This window comes from Gambusia affinis, linkage group LG22 (genome assembly GCF_019740435.1).
Source record: "Gambusia affinis linkage group LG22, SWU_Gaff_1.0, whole genome shotgun sequence".
Classification (NCBI taxonomy): Eukaryota; Metazoa; Chordata; class Actinopteri; order Cyprinodontiformes; family Poeciliidae; genus Gambusia; species Gambusia affinis.
Genome location: NC_057889.1, coordinates 16,070,467 through 16,082,905, shown reverse-complemented (window position 1 = coordinate 16,082,905; position 12,439 = coordinate 16,070,467). Strand labels below are relative to the sequence as shown.

The 12,439-nt window shown below is 38.2% G+C and overlaps 1 protein-coding gene across 1 annotated transcript; it reads right to left on the bottom strand.

Moving 5' to 3' along the window:
* Positions 1-372: 372 nt before the first annotated feature.
* fermt1 (FERM domain containing kindlin 1) lies at positions 373-11,355 on the bottom strand. Its single transcript, XM_044106042.1, has 16 exons — positions 11,148-11,355; positions 9,565-9,718; positions 8,029-8,126; positions 7,457-7,592; positions 7,187-7,327; positions 6,002-6,185; positions 5,821-5,923; positions 5,581-5,688; positions 3,766-3,897; positions 3,537-3,586; positions 3,085-3,209; positions 2,242-2,348; positions 1,918-2,142; positions 1,702-1,826; positions 1,462-1,603; positions 373-1,351 (listed from the first exon to the last, which is right to left on the bottom strand). The coding sequence occupies exons 2-16, from the start codon at positions 9,713-9,715 to the stop codon at positions 1,178-1,180; spliced, it is 2,001 nt and encodes a 666-aa protein (XP_043961977.1). The 5' UTR covers positions 9,716-9,718; positions 11,148-11,355; the 3' UTR covers positions 373-1,177.
* Between the last annotated feature and the right edge of the window lie 1,084 nt (positions 11,356-12,439).

The window sequence follows — 12,439 nt, the reverse complement described above, 5'->3', positions numbered from 1 at the left end:
CAATAGGCGCGAGGTACGAGCTAAACGGAAGGAAAAAAGAGCACTCTAGGTTCCTTTGAGCTTAAACTGAACAGAATAGAAATATAAAATAAATAATATTACCGCTGGGAGAAATACTTTTTTTTATGTGTAATTATTTTTCCAACTGTAATATTTAAACATGCTAGAGACATTAGTTAAATATATACTCATTTGTGTTGATGTCCAGCAGGTAAATAAAATAAACAAATTAAACTATTTTATTTTGGGGGCATTTATTTAATTGTAAATATATAATTTTCACGGATTTATTTCTGATATTAAATTTGTATAATATTTCTCTAATAGACTGCAGTCTGCGACAGACTGGCGACCTGTCCAGGGTGGACCCCGCCTCTCGCCCGGAACGCAGCTGGAGATAGGCACCAGCAACCCTCTCAACCCCATTTAGGGAAGAAGGGTGTAAAGAAAATGGATGGATGGATGGACTGCAGTTGGAGATGCATTTGGATTTATGCTGGGGCAGCTTTAAAGTTGATCTGAATTAGTATAACAATTTTCTATTTATGATATTTTGTTACCCAACACATTTAATCTGTTAGTTAATATCATACTCTTTCAACTATCAAATATAAATAATTTTAATAATAAAACAGAAGTTTATTATAATTTCATGTCGGACACTGAATATAGTGTATGTCAATATCTTGTTTCAACTCTGTAGTGGGAGAAATAATAAGACAAATTATTTGTTTCAAAGTATGTAGTAGAACACATTTTATATTTCATCATTGTAAACACAGCTCAACAAAACAAACTGATGAATAAAAGGAAATAAACACATTTTGAGGAAGAATGGAACATAATTCAACTTAAGGCTCTGCAATGTTTTCAAATTTTGTCACTTTAAGAAATATTTGACATTAAAAAAGAGCTAGCTTCTCACGCATCAGCTCATCCACGTTTTAGAAAGACAATCCAAGCATAACTACATTGACATCATTATTTTGTGCATAAATGACAAATAAAGTGTCAAAACCCATTAAATGATTCTGTGAAGGACAATGTGTGTCTGTGATGACAAATGTTTTCTTTTGCAGTAGTTTGTTCAAGGCTTATAATTGATAACGTAGTGGTAGTTTCATGCTAATATGAACAAGAACTTCAGTACAAAATGGACAATCATGTATTTCTTGGGTCATTCTTGGCCTCCGGTAAGTTTAAGGAACAGTTCTTCATCTAGTGTTTCATTCTGGTCTTTTGATCGTGTGGAGAGGAAGATATAACCACCAATGAACTCATGGACCACCTTGCAGTCGCAGCTCACACAGCAGAAGGCTATTACCACGTTCTGGTCAAATTCTATGGTCACCTGAAATTACATGCAACATATTACTGATGTATTTTAATCCCATGAAGCAGTGTTGTGTGGGAGTAAACACTCCAAAACGTTAACATTCCATATGAGGAATGAAGTCTCACTTGTCTTATTTCCCAGTTGACGTTCCATTGCTTCATGTTGGCAAACCTCCATGTGGTGACAGGCATGCCAGAGGACATGTCGATACGAATCATGCGGTTATATGAAATCCCCAGAATTTCATCCTTCTTGCTACCTTTGAATCTGAAATGCAAGTAAGTAGAATATTCAAAATATATGGTTTAAGTAAAACATGACCCCAGTTGCATAGTTATTGCAAAACAAAAATATTTGCACTCTACCTGACAATGTAGTAGTTGATGCCAAATTCTGGAAGAGACTGCCAGGCCTGGATAAAGCGCAACTTGGCCTCTATCAAGGACAGCTTTGCTATGTTCTGTTGGGCCTCCAGGATCCGTGCTGTCAGCTTGACGCAACCATGAAAAGCAGATTTAGCAATAAAATTTAGCATAGCTGCTGGTAAAATCAGATAAATTTGAGGCATCTGTCAAGCAAACCTGCTTGGTCTTGTGCTTCTTGGAATAGCGAGGGGAAACAAAACATTCTGCATTCATTTCCATGGCATCAAGGTCTGGAGCCGCCTGACCAGGAGGGGGCGCCAGGCTCTTCATTTGCAAAAAAGACTGGATGTTCTTCACTTCTGTCTTGTAGGAGCTGTATGCCATTGTTTTGCCTTTAGAGGCTAGGATACATGCAGCTTTCCACTTAGCATACTGTGTTTCCTACACAGGAGAGAAGGAAATACATGAAGATATACTTGCATAGGATCCTTATTTGAAATAGATGCAGTGAAACGCTTAGGGAAGTAAGTGAGCTTTTACATTATCGCATCGGATGTACACTTCATTCATCCCGTCGGCGACTGGAAGCAGGAGTTTGATGCCGAACTTTTTCTCTGTGACATTGACATCTGGGACCACCTCACATCCTGTCAATTTAAGTTGAAGAAATGCAATACAGCAACGGATAAAAGCAATGTCCAATAGTTGTCCTGGCAACCTACTTTCCACTTTAGCTATGAATCTCTAGATTACATCTAGAGTTACATCAAGCCTAACGACTGATTAAAGCTCTTCTTGCCTTTAATTTAAACAGACGACCAATTCATGGCAGTTGTGTTTTCAATCTGATGCAGCTCTATGCCTGACCTTTCTAACGTTTTCTGCAGTGTTCATAATGCTGTTTGTTTACTGATGTTATCTATTGAACATCGGAATCTTTCAAAGAGCAGATATTAAAATTCACGAAGGAGGACGCTACTCAATACTTAGAAAATGACAGCTGATTTCACTGGATTTTTTTTAGGGGTATCAGAGTTAAATGGGTTCACTACAGAATGTTTTAAAAAGTTTTTTACATTTTGTATATTTCCTACACTTCACAATTATGCTTGTGTTGGTTTCTCTCAAAAGATGCACACACTGACATCTGTTGTAGTGTCAGATGTTATGAATATTTTGCAAGAAACTATCAAATAAAGATATGTATTCAGTTGAAATTTCTTATTTTGAAATAATTTTTCAAATATATATTTTTTTCTAGAATAAAACTGAAAAAAAAAAAAAAAACAAAGCTAGGACTTTTCCAGTCTCTGTGATCTTGCACATCAATGGCATAAATTCAAAATGCTAATAAATTAGTTTCTAATTCTTTTAACCACTGACCTCGGAGTTGAAACTGCTCAATTGGTTCTCCGCTGGAGGCTTCCTTGCTCTTAAAATACGAGATAGTGGTGTCCTTGAACACAAACCAATACTCTTTGTATGGCCGCAGGGTCAATCTTTTGGGCCTGTTTTGACAGACACAGACACCAGTGGAACCCAAACAACATGAACAGCTTATAAGATTGAAGTATTTATTTAATAAATCCCAACTGCTTCTGCAGAACATTTACCCAAATGCTCTCAAAGCTGCTTAATTTGTTTAAACAAACCAAGACATGCACGTGAATGATATTCGATTTGTCTACACAGTAAGTTCAGAATCTTTTGACAACTTTTTAAGCAAACGAATGTGACTTAACTGTACTTCCCCTACAAATGTGTAACCCCAAACCAAGCAAAAAAATGGTAGCGACACGCCTCAGTAATGATGCTTGAAGGAGATTTTCTTTTACCTGAATAGCCGCAGGGTGTCTGCCAGCTTTGGAATGTCTGTAATGTCCTCCTGGAGGCAAGACAAACAAAATTCAGTCACTGCTTTACATAATCTTGGAACAAATTAGTAGAGTCATACCTAATAGTAGCAATTCGAAACCAAATGTTCTGCTGGAACTAAAGACTAAAATAAGAAATTTTTTACTTGGCTTTCACAACAGCGGTTGTTGTTGACAAACATCTATTTACCAGAATTCGGTCCGTGTGTCCACCTTCGAGTGTCACCTCCAGGTTAGACAGGGCAGCCTCTACTTCATCGATGTCTGGCTCACTGGAGTTGTCCAGGGGCTCGGTTGACATGGTCAGTTTGCAAATGTGATACTGAGAAAGACATTTTTTATTTATTTTTTATTAGGAAAATGGAAGAGTTCTCTCATTTACAAAATCTTAAGGAGTTTCTGTCATGGGACGAATGTAGTAATTTAAAAAGACTGGCATGAGTCAGAGAACTGTTAGTCCATGTCAGCCTTTGTAGTAGTGTGTAGGTTAAGATACACTCTATTAGATTTACTGTTTTCTTAATCTTTGCCATGGAATAAGAGCTGAGGATGGCTGAGGTTTGTTTACAGGGAAGATTAGATTTAAAACTTTAGGTAATTATCGGATTCTTTAAGCACTTTTTGTGGGAGAGCAAAAATTATTAAAGTAGAAGCTTAAGTTACTCCCTTTCATGTCTGCATTCTGGTCTCTCCCTTTGTCTTTTCTTCCCACACAGTGTGATTTAACACATGTCCAAACAGGTCAATTCACATATTTACATACCAAACTCAGTACCCTTCATTTTGCGCTTAAAGGCCTAAAAACAATGTACTCCCAATTTGGTTCAATTTGCTGCAGCCTTAAGGAACAATCATGCGTATTGATAAACTAGCATGAAACAGAGTTGTAATAATTTATTTCCAGTGCAAGTTTAAAAGCAACTCCTGCTGTGTAAATTCCATGTTAATAGGTTGTGCCGTGTAATTTTCTGTTGTACATTTACATCTTAATAACCCATATTCTGACCTTTTTAACAAATTTGCCTGAGTTGTACAAGAGTCTCCATGGATCTAAATGTTGTCTTTTCTTATTTAGTCCATGAGAAAACCCCCCTCCAAAAACATACAGACCACAAAATTTGTGTTTTTCAATATCAATTATTTTCTATTTGTATCATGTTGGTTATCAAAGGCCAACAAAGAAGTCAGACAATTTCCCTTTGAAAGTATTCATGAAAAAATTTCATGTTGCAATCACACTCTGATAGAACAGCACAAACGAGTGAATTATTGTGCCATAGAATGAAAAGTATGGATTAATTTCCATTTTTTTAACAAACATCAAAAATTAAGTTTGATCCACTGTAATCAATTGCTTTTGTCAGCTCATTTGAACATGGATTCGACTTCTGTTTACTATAATAAAACTCCCATAAAAACACTGTGATCCACAAGTTTTAGTACTTCTGCAAGGCACTGTACACTGCATTTCTTCCGTTACCTTGAGATGGTTATTTTGTAAGACAAATGGGTGATTTGTTAGAAAATAAAAAGAGGAGTACCTTTCATAAGACAGCATTAACAGTGAAAGGTGTTAAGAAAGAAATTTACTGTAAATCAAGAAATATGCAGTAAATTGAGATACCAGATGTACGTTTTCATATTTGTTAAATTATGATGTGAATGTTTGTATTGTTATAATAGTATTTATTTGCAATTTTTAACTACATCGCAAAATGGAAACACACCAACATTCTTCAGCTGTTTTATCAACTTGCGCAATTCCTTTTTTTTTCCCGTCTCCCCTCCAGGGGGTCTTTTTGTGGGCTCTAGTGTCCCTTATATGAAAGTAGGCTGACAGGAAGGGGGGAAGACACGTGGCAAATGTTGCCGGCTCCAGGAATCAAACCTGTGACGGCCGTGTCGAAGACTCAAGGCCTCCAAATATGGGTCGCGCTATCCCCTACGCCACCACAGCACGCCCATTGTGCAATTACTGTAATAACTGTGTAGGGATCAGGTTCACCTGTAAAGAACCGAACATCAGCATTTCCTCATCGGTGCAGTCTATCTCCTCCAGCATGATGGCCCACCGGGCCTGTTCGTACAGCTGGGTTATCCTGACAGCATCGTACTGAAATACAAACAAACACGCAAACGACAACCTCGCGTTTACACATTTCATTCTTTGTTTCAGGGAATTTCCAACATAAAATGCACGTTTTTTTTGTTGTTTTTTTTTTTCAAATGGAAAACACCATCTTACTTTAGGGTTGAGATCAAAGAAGACATTATACTTGAAGCGAAGTAACAGCTTGTCGTCATCCTGAATGTCCTGCTCCATGAGTGAGCGAGACGAGTCGAGCCAGCTGTCGATCACAACAAGCAGTCAGATGATGTGGGGATAAAAATACTAATAAATCGAGCAGAAGGGTTTCTGATGTTACCCTGCGTTGTTCTCTGCTTTGTCCACAAGCGACAGCGGCTTGTATATCTTGCCCAGTTCCGCAGGCGGTAGGTTTGGCTGAGACTCAGCTAAGGGGTTTTCTCCAAACCATAGGCTGGTGGCAGACATGGGCATCCCGTTCTCTGGGTCATAGGTTGCTGTCATCGTCTTATTGTACATAGGGCCTAATTTATGAAAAATCGCAGTGAGATTGTGGGAAATAAAGTGAGATTTTACTTAACTTCCTATTAACTTATATTCAAAGGAGTCTAGATTAGCCGCCTGGTGTATGCTAGCAGAAACGAATACAGAAAACAAAATTCTTAATGAAAAAGTAACACTGACAACAAACATTTGACATGAACAGTTCAAGCATGACGACAAGGCAACAGCAACCAAATGCCCAACTGCTGCTTCCTTTATATCTGAAGTTTTAAACTCTAACATCATCACACCAGCTCTAACTAGCATACCAGTTCACGCTAAACAAAAGCATCCTCACATCATAATGCTGCCACCACCATGTTTCAAGGTGGGTTCAGTTTGTTTAGGGTGCAGTGTGGGGTTCCCTCCATACGAAGCATTCTGCATGTTCAGTTTTGGTCTCTTCCAATAAGACTAGAGTTGAAGTGTACATAGTTAATAGCTTTCACGTGGAATGATTCCCCAACTCAAGCTCCTCCAGAGTAACCACGAACCTCTTGGTTGCTTCTCTGACTATTGCTCTCTTTGCTTTGTCGATCAGTTTAGGTTGACGACCATGTCTTGGTAGGTTTACAGTTGTACTTTACTTTGTTAATTTTGGGGTTGATGGATGGAGCAATGTTTTAGGGTGTAAAATACTATTCATAAAGTATTGTTACAAACCAAAACTAAGCTACGGTTGAGTCTTAGTGCATAAACTGTGTAAAGGAAAGGAAAAAAAAAACAAAAACATAAAATTCTGTTGATCGGTAATGCTGAATTTAGACACTGGAGCTGCAAATCATTAAGCCTAACATTTAGTCAACCTTTTACAAATTTATTGGATTTAAATATATATTTATTGCACTGTTTTGAAATAAAAGATAACTGTCCTTTAGACATAAATGCTCTCACATCGTTCCACACCACTTTTAGATCTAATTGCTATCCTGTTGCACCTGAGCAGAACCTAATGTGTTCCAGCATATAAAATCTGAAGTACCTGTTCCTCCCTGCCCTACGTTAAGTGCGTCCCATATGTCCCAGATGTCCTCCTGAGGAGAGTTCTTGTCTTTCTTCTTTCTCCTCTTGTTCCAATCCTCAGGAGGCTTCAGCAGAGAGAGTTCCTCTGATCTCCTGATATCTACAATCGAGCAAAGAAGAAAAGTTGTGAGCGATCAGGAGAATATGCAAAGTACAATGTGTCCTGATTTATTTATTTTTTTATTATTAGGACAGGAAAATCCCATGTTCAGGAACCACATAAACTAACTGAGAATTCTGCAGATTTCCTCCACTGCCTTGAACACCATACTGGAGAAGCAGACTGTCATTCTGATGGTTTTCATATTGGGCAGCTGTAGCAACAGTGGTTTGTTCTGGGGGGTGTAGCGCAGAAAGGCATCAGCCTGTGGACGAAAGTTACACAGAGTCTGGATGAGAAAACAAAATAAACTTTTCTCAAACATATTTACTGAATTTCATTTTGGAATTATTTGAAATATATGGGTTTGCCATGGTAAACACTTCATTTTTCATTTATGTGCGCTATTAAACAACCATGGTAAAACAATTGGGACATAAATGTCAACATGAGACGGTTCTTGCTTCACTAAACAGTTATAAATGAGCTATCACTGTTGGAAGGTGGATATGATTTTGCTTAGTAGCCTCCAAGGTCAGCTATATATAACAACTCCACACATTTCAAGCCTGCCAGCACACACAGGATTTATCTATTATGCTTTGACTAAAGAGACATTCTCAAGGAGATAGCTCTCTGACTGCTTGCACACACTTCAGGGAAACTGCAAGAACTGTGAATTGCTATTTCATTTGGTTTACCTGGATCCCACATTTGTCCAATGTCCAGTGAGTTTTGAGCAGCCAGCATTTCCTCTGTTCCCACCACAGGGCGTGATCGGACCAGTCCTGCTGAGTCTCTGTAGGCAAACGCATAATCTAGATTTAATCTTACCTTCATGCAACTTTTATTTACAGAATAACACATAGGATCTGAAATCCTTTAATCTCTTGAGGGTTCAGTAGCTCAGTTTAGTAGTTCAAATTATTTATTAGCTCAGTGAAATCTGGATAAGGCATAACTTAAACAATCCTTTACAAAACCTTTCCATTTTGTCACATTACTAACTTCAATGCACTTTAAATGTATTTTACGTGTTAGGCCAACACAAAGTAGTGCACATTTGTCAAGATGGAATAAAGGGACACATTGTCTCCTTATTTCCTAAGTCAGTATTTTGTAGAACCACCTTTTGCTCCTGCAGTTGCAAGACTTTTCGGGCATGTCTCTACAACTTTCGCACATCTGCCTTTAGCTCAGTCAAACCAGATGGAAAGGACATGTGAAAATCAATTTACTAACCACAGATTCTAACTGGGTTTAATTATAAACATTAACACTAGGCCATTCAAAAACACTGTATCCAGACCATTCCTTTGTAGCTCCACCTGCGTGTTTTGGGTCCATTGTACTGCCAAAAGTTGCAGCTTCTAACAAGTTTTCAACCAGGATGACCCACTTAGCTTCATACGGTCATCCTTCATAGATCAACTTCCATATATCCGTGGCATAATGTTGCCACAATATTCTGTGGTGTGGATTGAGGAGTTCAGATTGGTGTTCAGTGAAAGTTTTCACCCACACATCGCAGTTCACATATGTCCAAAAGTTCTCATTTTGGTCTCGTCTGAAAAGAAAACCTTCTTGCTTGCTTGTTGTGTCCTGTGCTTGACTTGAGGCAGACTTAAAACGAGACTTCTTGCCCAACCTGCCAGTTCACATGAATTACCACTCTTTATTTGACCCGCTCATTATTTGGAGTTGTGCTTTAAAACTGCTAGCAGTGGAAATACTCTTTGTACCCACTGGTGTGTAGGTGGTGTGGTTTAATGAGTCTACCTGATATCATCTTGTAATACTGGGCTTAAATCCATCTGTTGATGACGTGACGTTTAGTCATCTTCTCATGTCTCATGATTTTTAAACCGCCTTGTGAAAAAAGTCCCCTCGTATATTACGTTCATGAGCTCCACTATGTTTACAGAGGACTACAAAAAGATATCAGATAAGGCTCTGAATATACTTTGCCCCCTAAGGCTACACATGCCGATGCCTTGTGATTGAACAATGGCACGGCGTTGTAGAGAAACACAGTGCAAACAGAGGCGTGGCTTGACAAACACAGCTGTTGCAGCAGCAGCAGCAGCAGAAACAAGCCAAATTCATGAGCAGCAAATTAAGTTCTAAATGGTGAACACAAGCAGTTTTAAAAGAATGTCTGTGGTTTTTTTTCTTTCTTTAAGCTGTATAAATATCAACACAGCTTGTTCGATTTCTCATTGATCTTAGACACTTACTAATTTTTTCCACCAGCTTAAGCATGAGTCCTCCGATGTGCAAGTCACCTGTCACGCTGAGTTTGAATTTCATGGACTCGTCGCCGTGTTTCTGATCCACCTGAATAGACAGCTGCCATGGTTTTTCTTCAACCGCTGAACCTTTGATCATGGCCTTGTTATAAAGACATAGAAAAGGCAAAGAAATTTTTTTTTATGTGCTTTGGGATTGATTTCTTTACTTTTTCAAATTCAAATAATAAAAAAAACCCACTAAGATTTCAGGTTTTCATCATTAAAATATGTCTTTCCTTGAGCTATTTTGTATGGAAGCAAATATGAAAAGTCTTAGGTTAAAAAAAATAAACAAATAAAACAGTGCTAGTTGATTAAATGTCCTAACATTACCACTGACACATGCAGTCTGTATCCAGCCTCTTGTGAAACAACTTTGTCTCACTGTACTGCAACGTCTCTGCAGTGATACTGCAACCCCCTTAATTACTTCAGTATTAGCCAATACATTTTTAAAGCAGTGTAACATACAAGAAGGGTGGTACAACCACCAAAAAAAAAAGGAGATGAAGCTACAGAACTCCCTTTCCAAAAGGGCACAGATCTACAGGACAATTGACTGATTTTAAATAAACCACGAGAACAAATGAAAGACTTGAAGTGTGGAAGTCGGGGGAGATGGATGGGGGGGGAGAACAGAGGGCATGGCTGTGGAATGTGACGAGCAGGGACACGAATCTGGTGCAAGAGGGAATGTAGAAAACAACAATCAGCCCACACTGCACCAGGCTTTGTTAATCAGATGTCTGAAACACTGTGAGTAAACACACACACACACACGCACACACACACACACACACACACAGAGAGAGAGACACAACCCAACCTAGAGCAATGTGATCATCGTTGTTTCTGTCTTGTCCCACAGCTCACTGCAAGAGAGTGCTGTGTGGAACTGTACTGCAAAGAGGCTAGATTTAATCAACACGCTGTATTCTCTTTGTGCTGCTGTAGTGTGCAGCTGCAGGGTACAGTTTTAAAGTGTGAGCCTGCTGAGGGAAGGCTTGTTGAGATGTGTTTGAACATGATGAATTGGGACACAGAATATTGCACTAGCAACAGGAAAAGAGAGGGGGGGGAAAAGAGCTTGAAAAGAACATCATGGATTTCCTACTTAGTAATGCCTCCAATACCAATTAATCAAATGTTTTTGTTTTTATACAAAGCATACGACACATAAGTAGGACTATAGCTACATAACAAACACCGCGTAAGAGGTGTTCAGAACTATTAATCTTCTTTTACAGCTAATCTTTGATAACACAAAAACTCCACATGGACAATTTTCATTTTCCAAGAACATAATCTGAAATTCCAGACTAGGTTTAGAAACTGTCAGTAATGCGCTTGTACTTCCTCTTCTGTTGGCCTGACACTGATTCACGACACCTACGATGGGGTTGTAGCTTCAGGTGTGGAGGAGTCCCGCTCTAATCAAACGCAGCTGCGTATTCCCTGCTGCACATAACGGGGACGTTATTCCCACCGCGGTTACGCCGAAGTTACTTTGAATATGAAAGTGCTCTTACCTTGGCTTAAGTTTTCGGCCGGTGAACTATTCTTAGAATATTTCTTTTCAGGCGAAATGAATCGGGGAATAAAGGTCCCTCGGAAGTAAAAAAAAAAAAAAAAAAGAAAGAAAGAAAAAATGGAAAACACGCCCAGTTGAGGCAGGTAAGAGAGGGAGAGGAGGTGGAAACGTAGGAGGAAGTGACCAAATAGACACGTTACCGAGATGAGTAACGAGTAACAAAGGTGAGTTTATTTAAAAGCAGCGTCATTCAGTCTAAAAACTTTCTGTAAGTTAAATAAAGTCAGGTGAATTACTAGATAAAGGTGAGAATGCGTTAAATCTTAGCTTGAAACGCATCAAAACACAGATAATATGTAGAAAGGAAGTGTATCAGCCTAAAGTGCAATTAACTGTTCATACTGTTATTAAAAACATGTTAATTATGTGTGGGTTTTATAAATAACCCTTACATATTGATATCAATGAACTAGAAAATTGTGACTTCAAAAAGTTGCAGTACAGTAATAAAGTGACACCCACATTGAGCAATGCATTTGAAACATATGTTTCTATTAGCCTATTATTACCAAATTTTTAAAGAAGTGTCAAACTTAGTTTTTCAGAAAATGTGCACATCAAAACCAGAAGCTTCATGTTATCCCACCATGGGTGAAACTTATGAGCTTACAGATGGTCAGCAAAAAGTCAGTGACATCTTTTTTGAGGAGTTTGTAAAGCAGCTAGTTGTGTGTGCAAGCATTTTAATTGAAAGTGAGGTAGAATAAGGAGTATTTATAGAGGTGGGAGACTGAGTTACTAATTAAATTGGTTCAGTTCACTTGGTCAGAGTTACAAGGTTATCTAAAGTAATCTTGACAGAAAAAATTATGCAGAACAATTCACTCAAAGAATAGTTTTTATAAATCTTGAGCTTTTTCAGAATTTCTATTCGGTTTGTAAGTATCTAGTTCAGACTTGACTTGTTTTAAATAATTCAAGTTATAAACTGGAGATTATAAAATATTCCAGATACTTTGAAAAACTGTGAAATAGCACATTTGTGTACTGTTAAAGACAAGACAGACAATACTTTGCACAACCCAGGACACCCTGTCCTCATTTAGCAGGTATCCAAATGTATAACAGGCAGCTTAGTATTGTGCAACTAACATTTCTTTTACTTTACTTTTATTTTATCATTATCAAACCTGTACATGTTATTGTGTTCTTTGTGTTGGTTTTTATATTTTCTAATTCAGCCTAATTAGATGGGTCCCAGTTTTGGACTGAATGTTTGGCTAAACTACC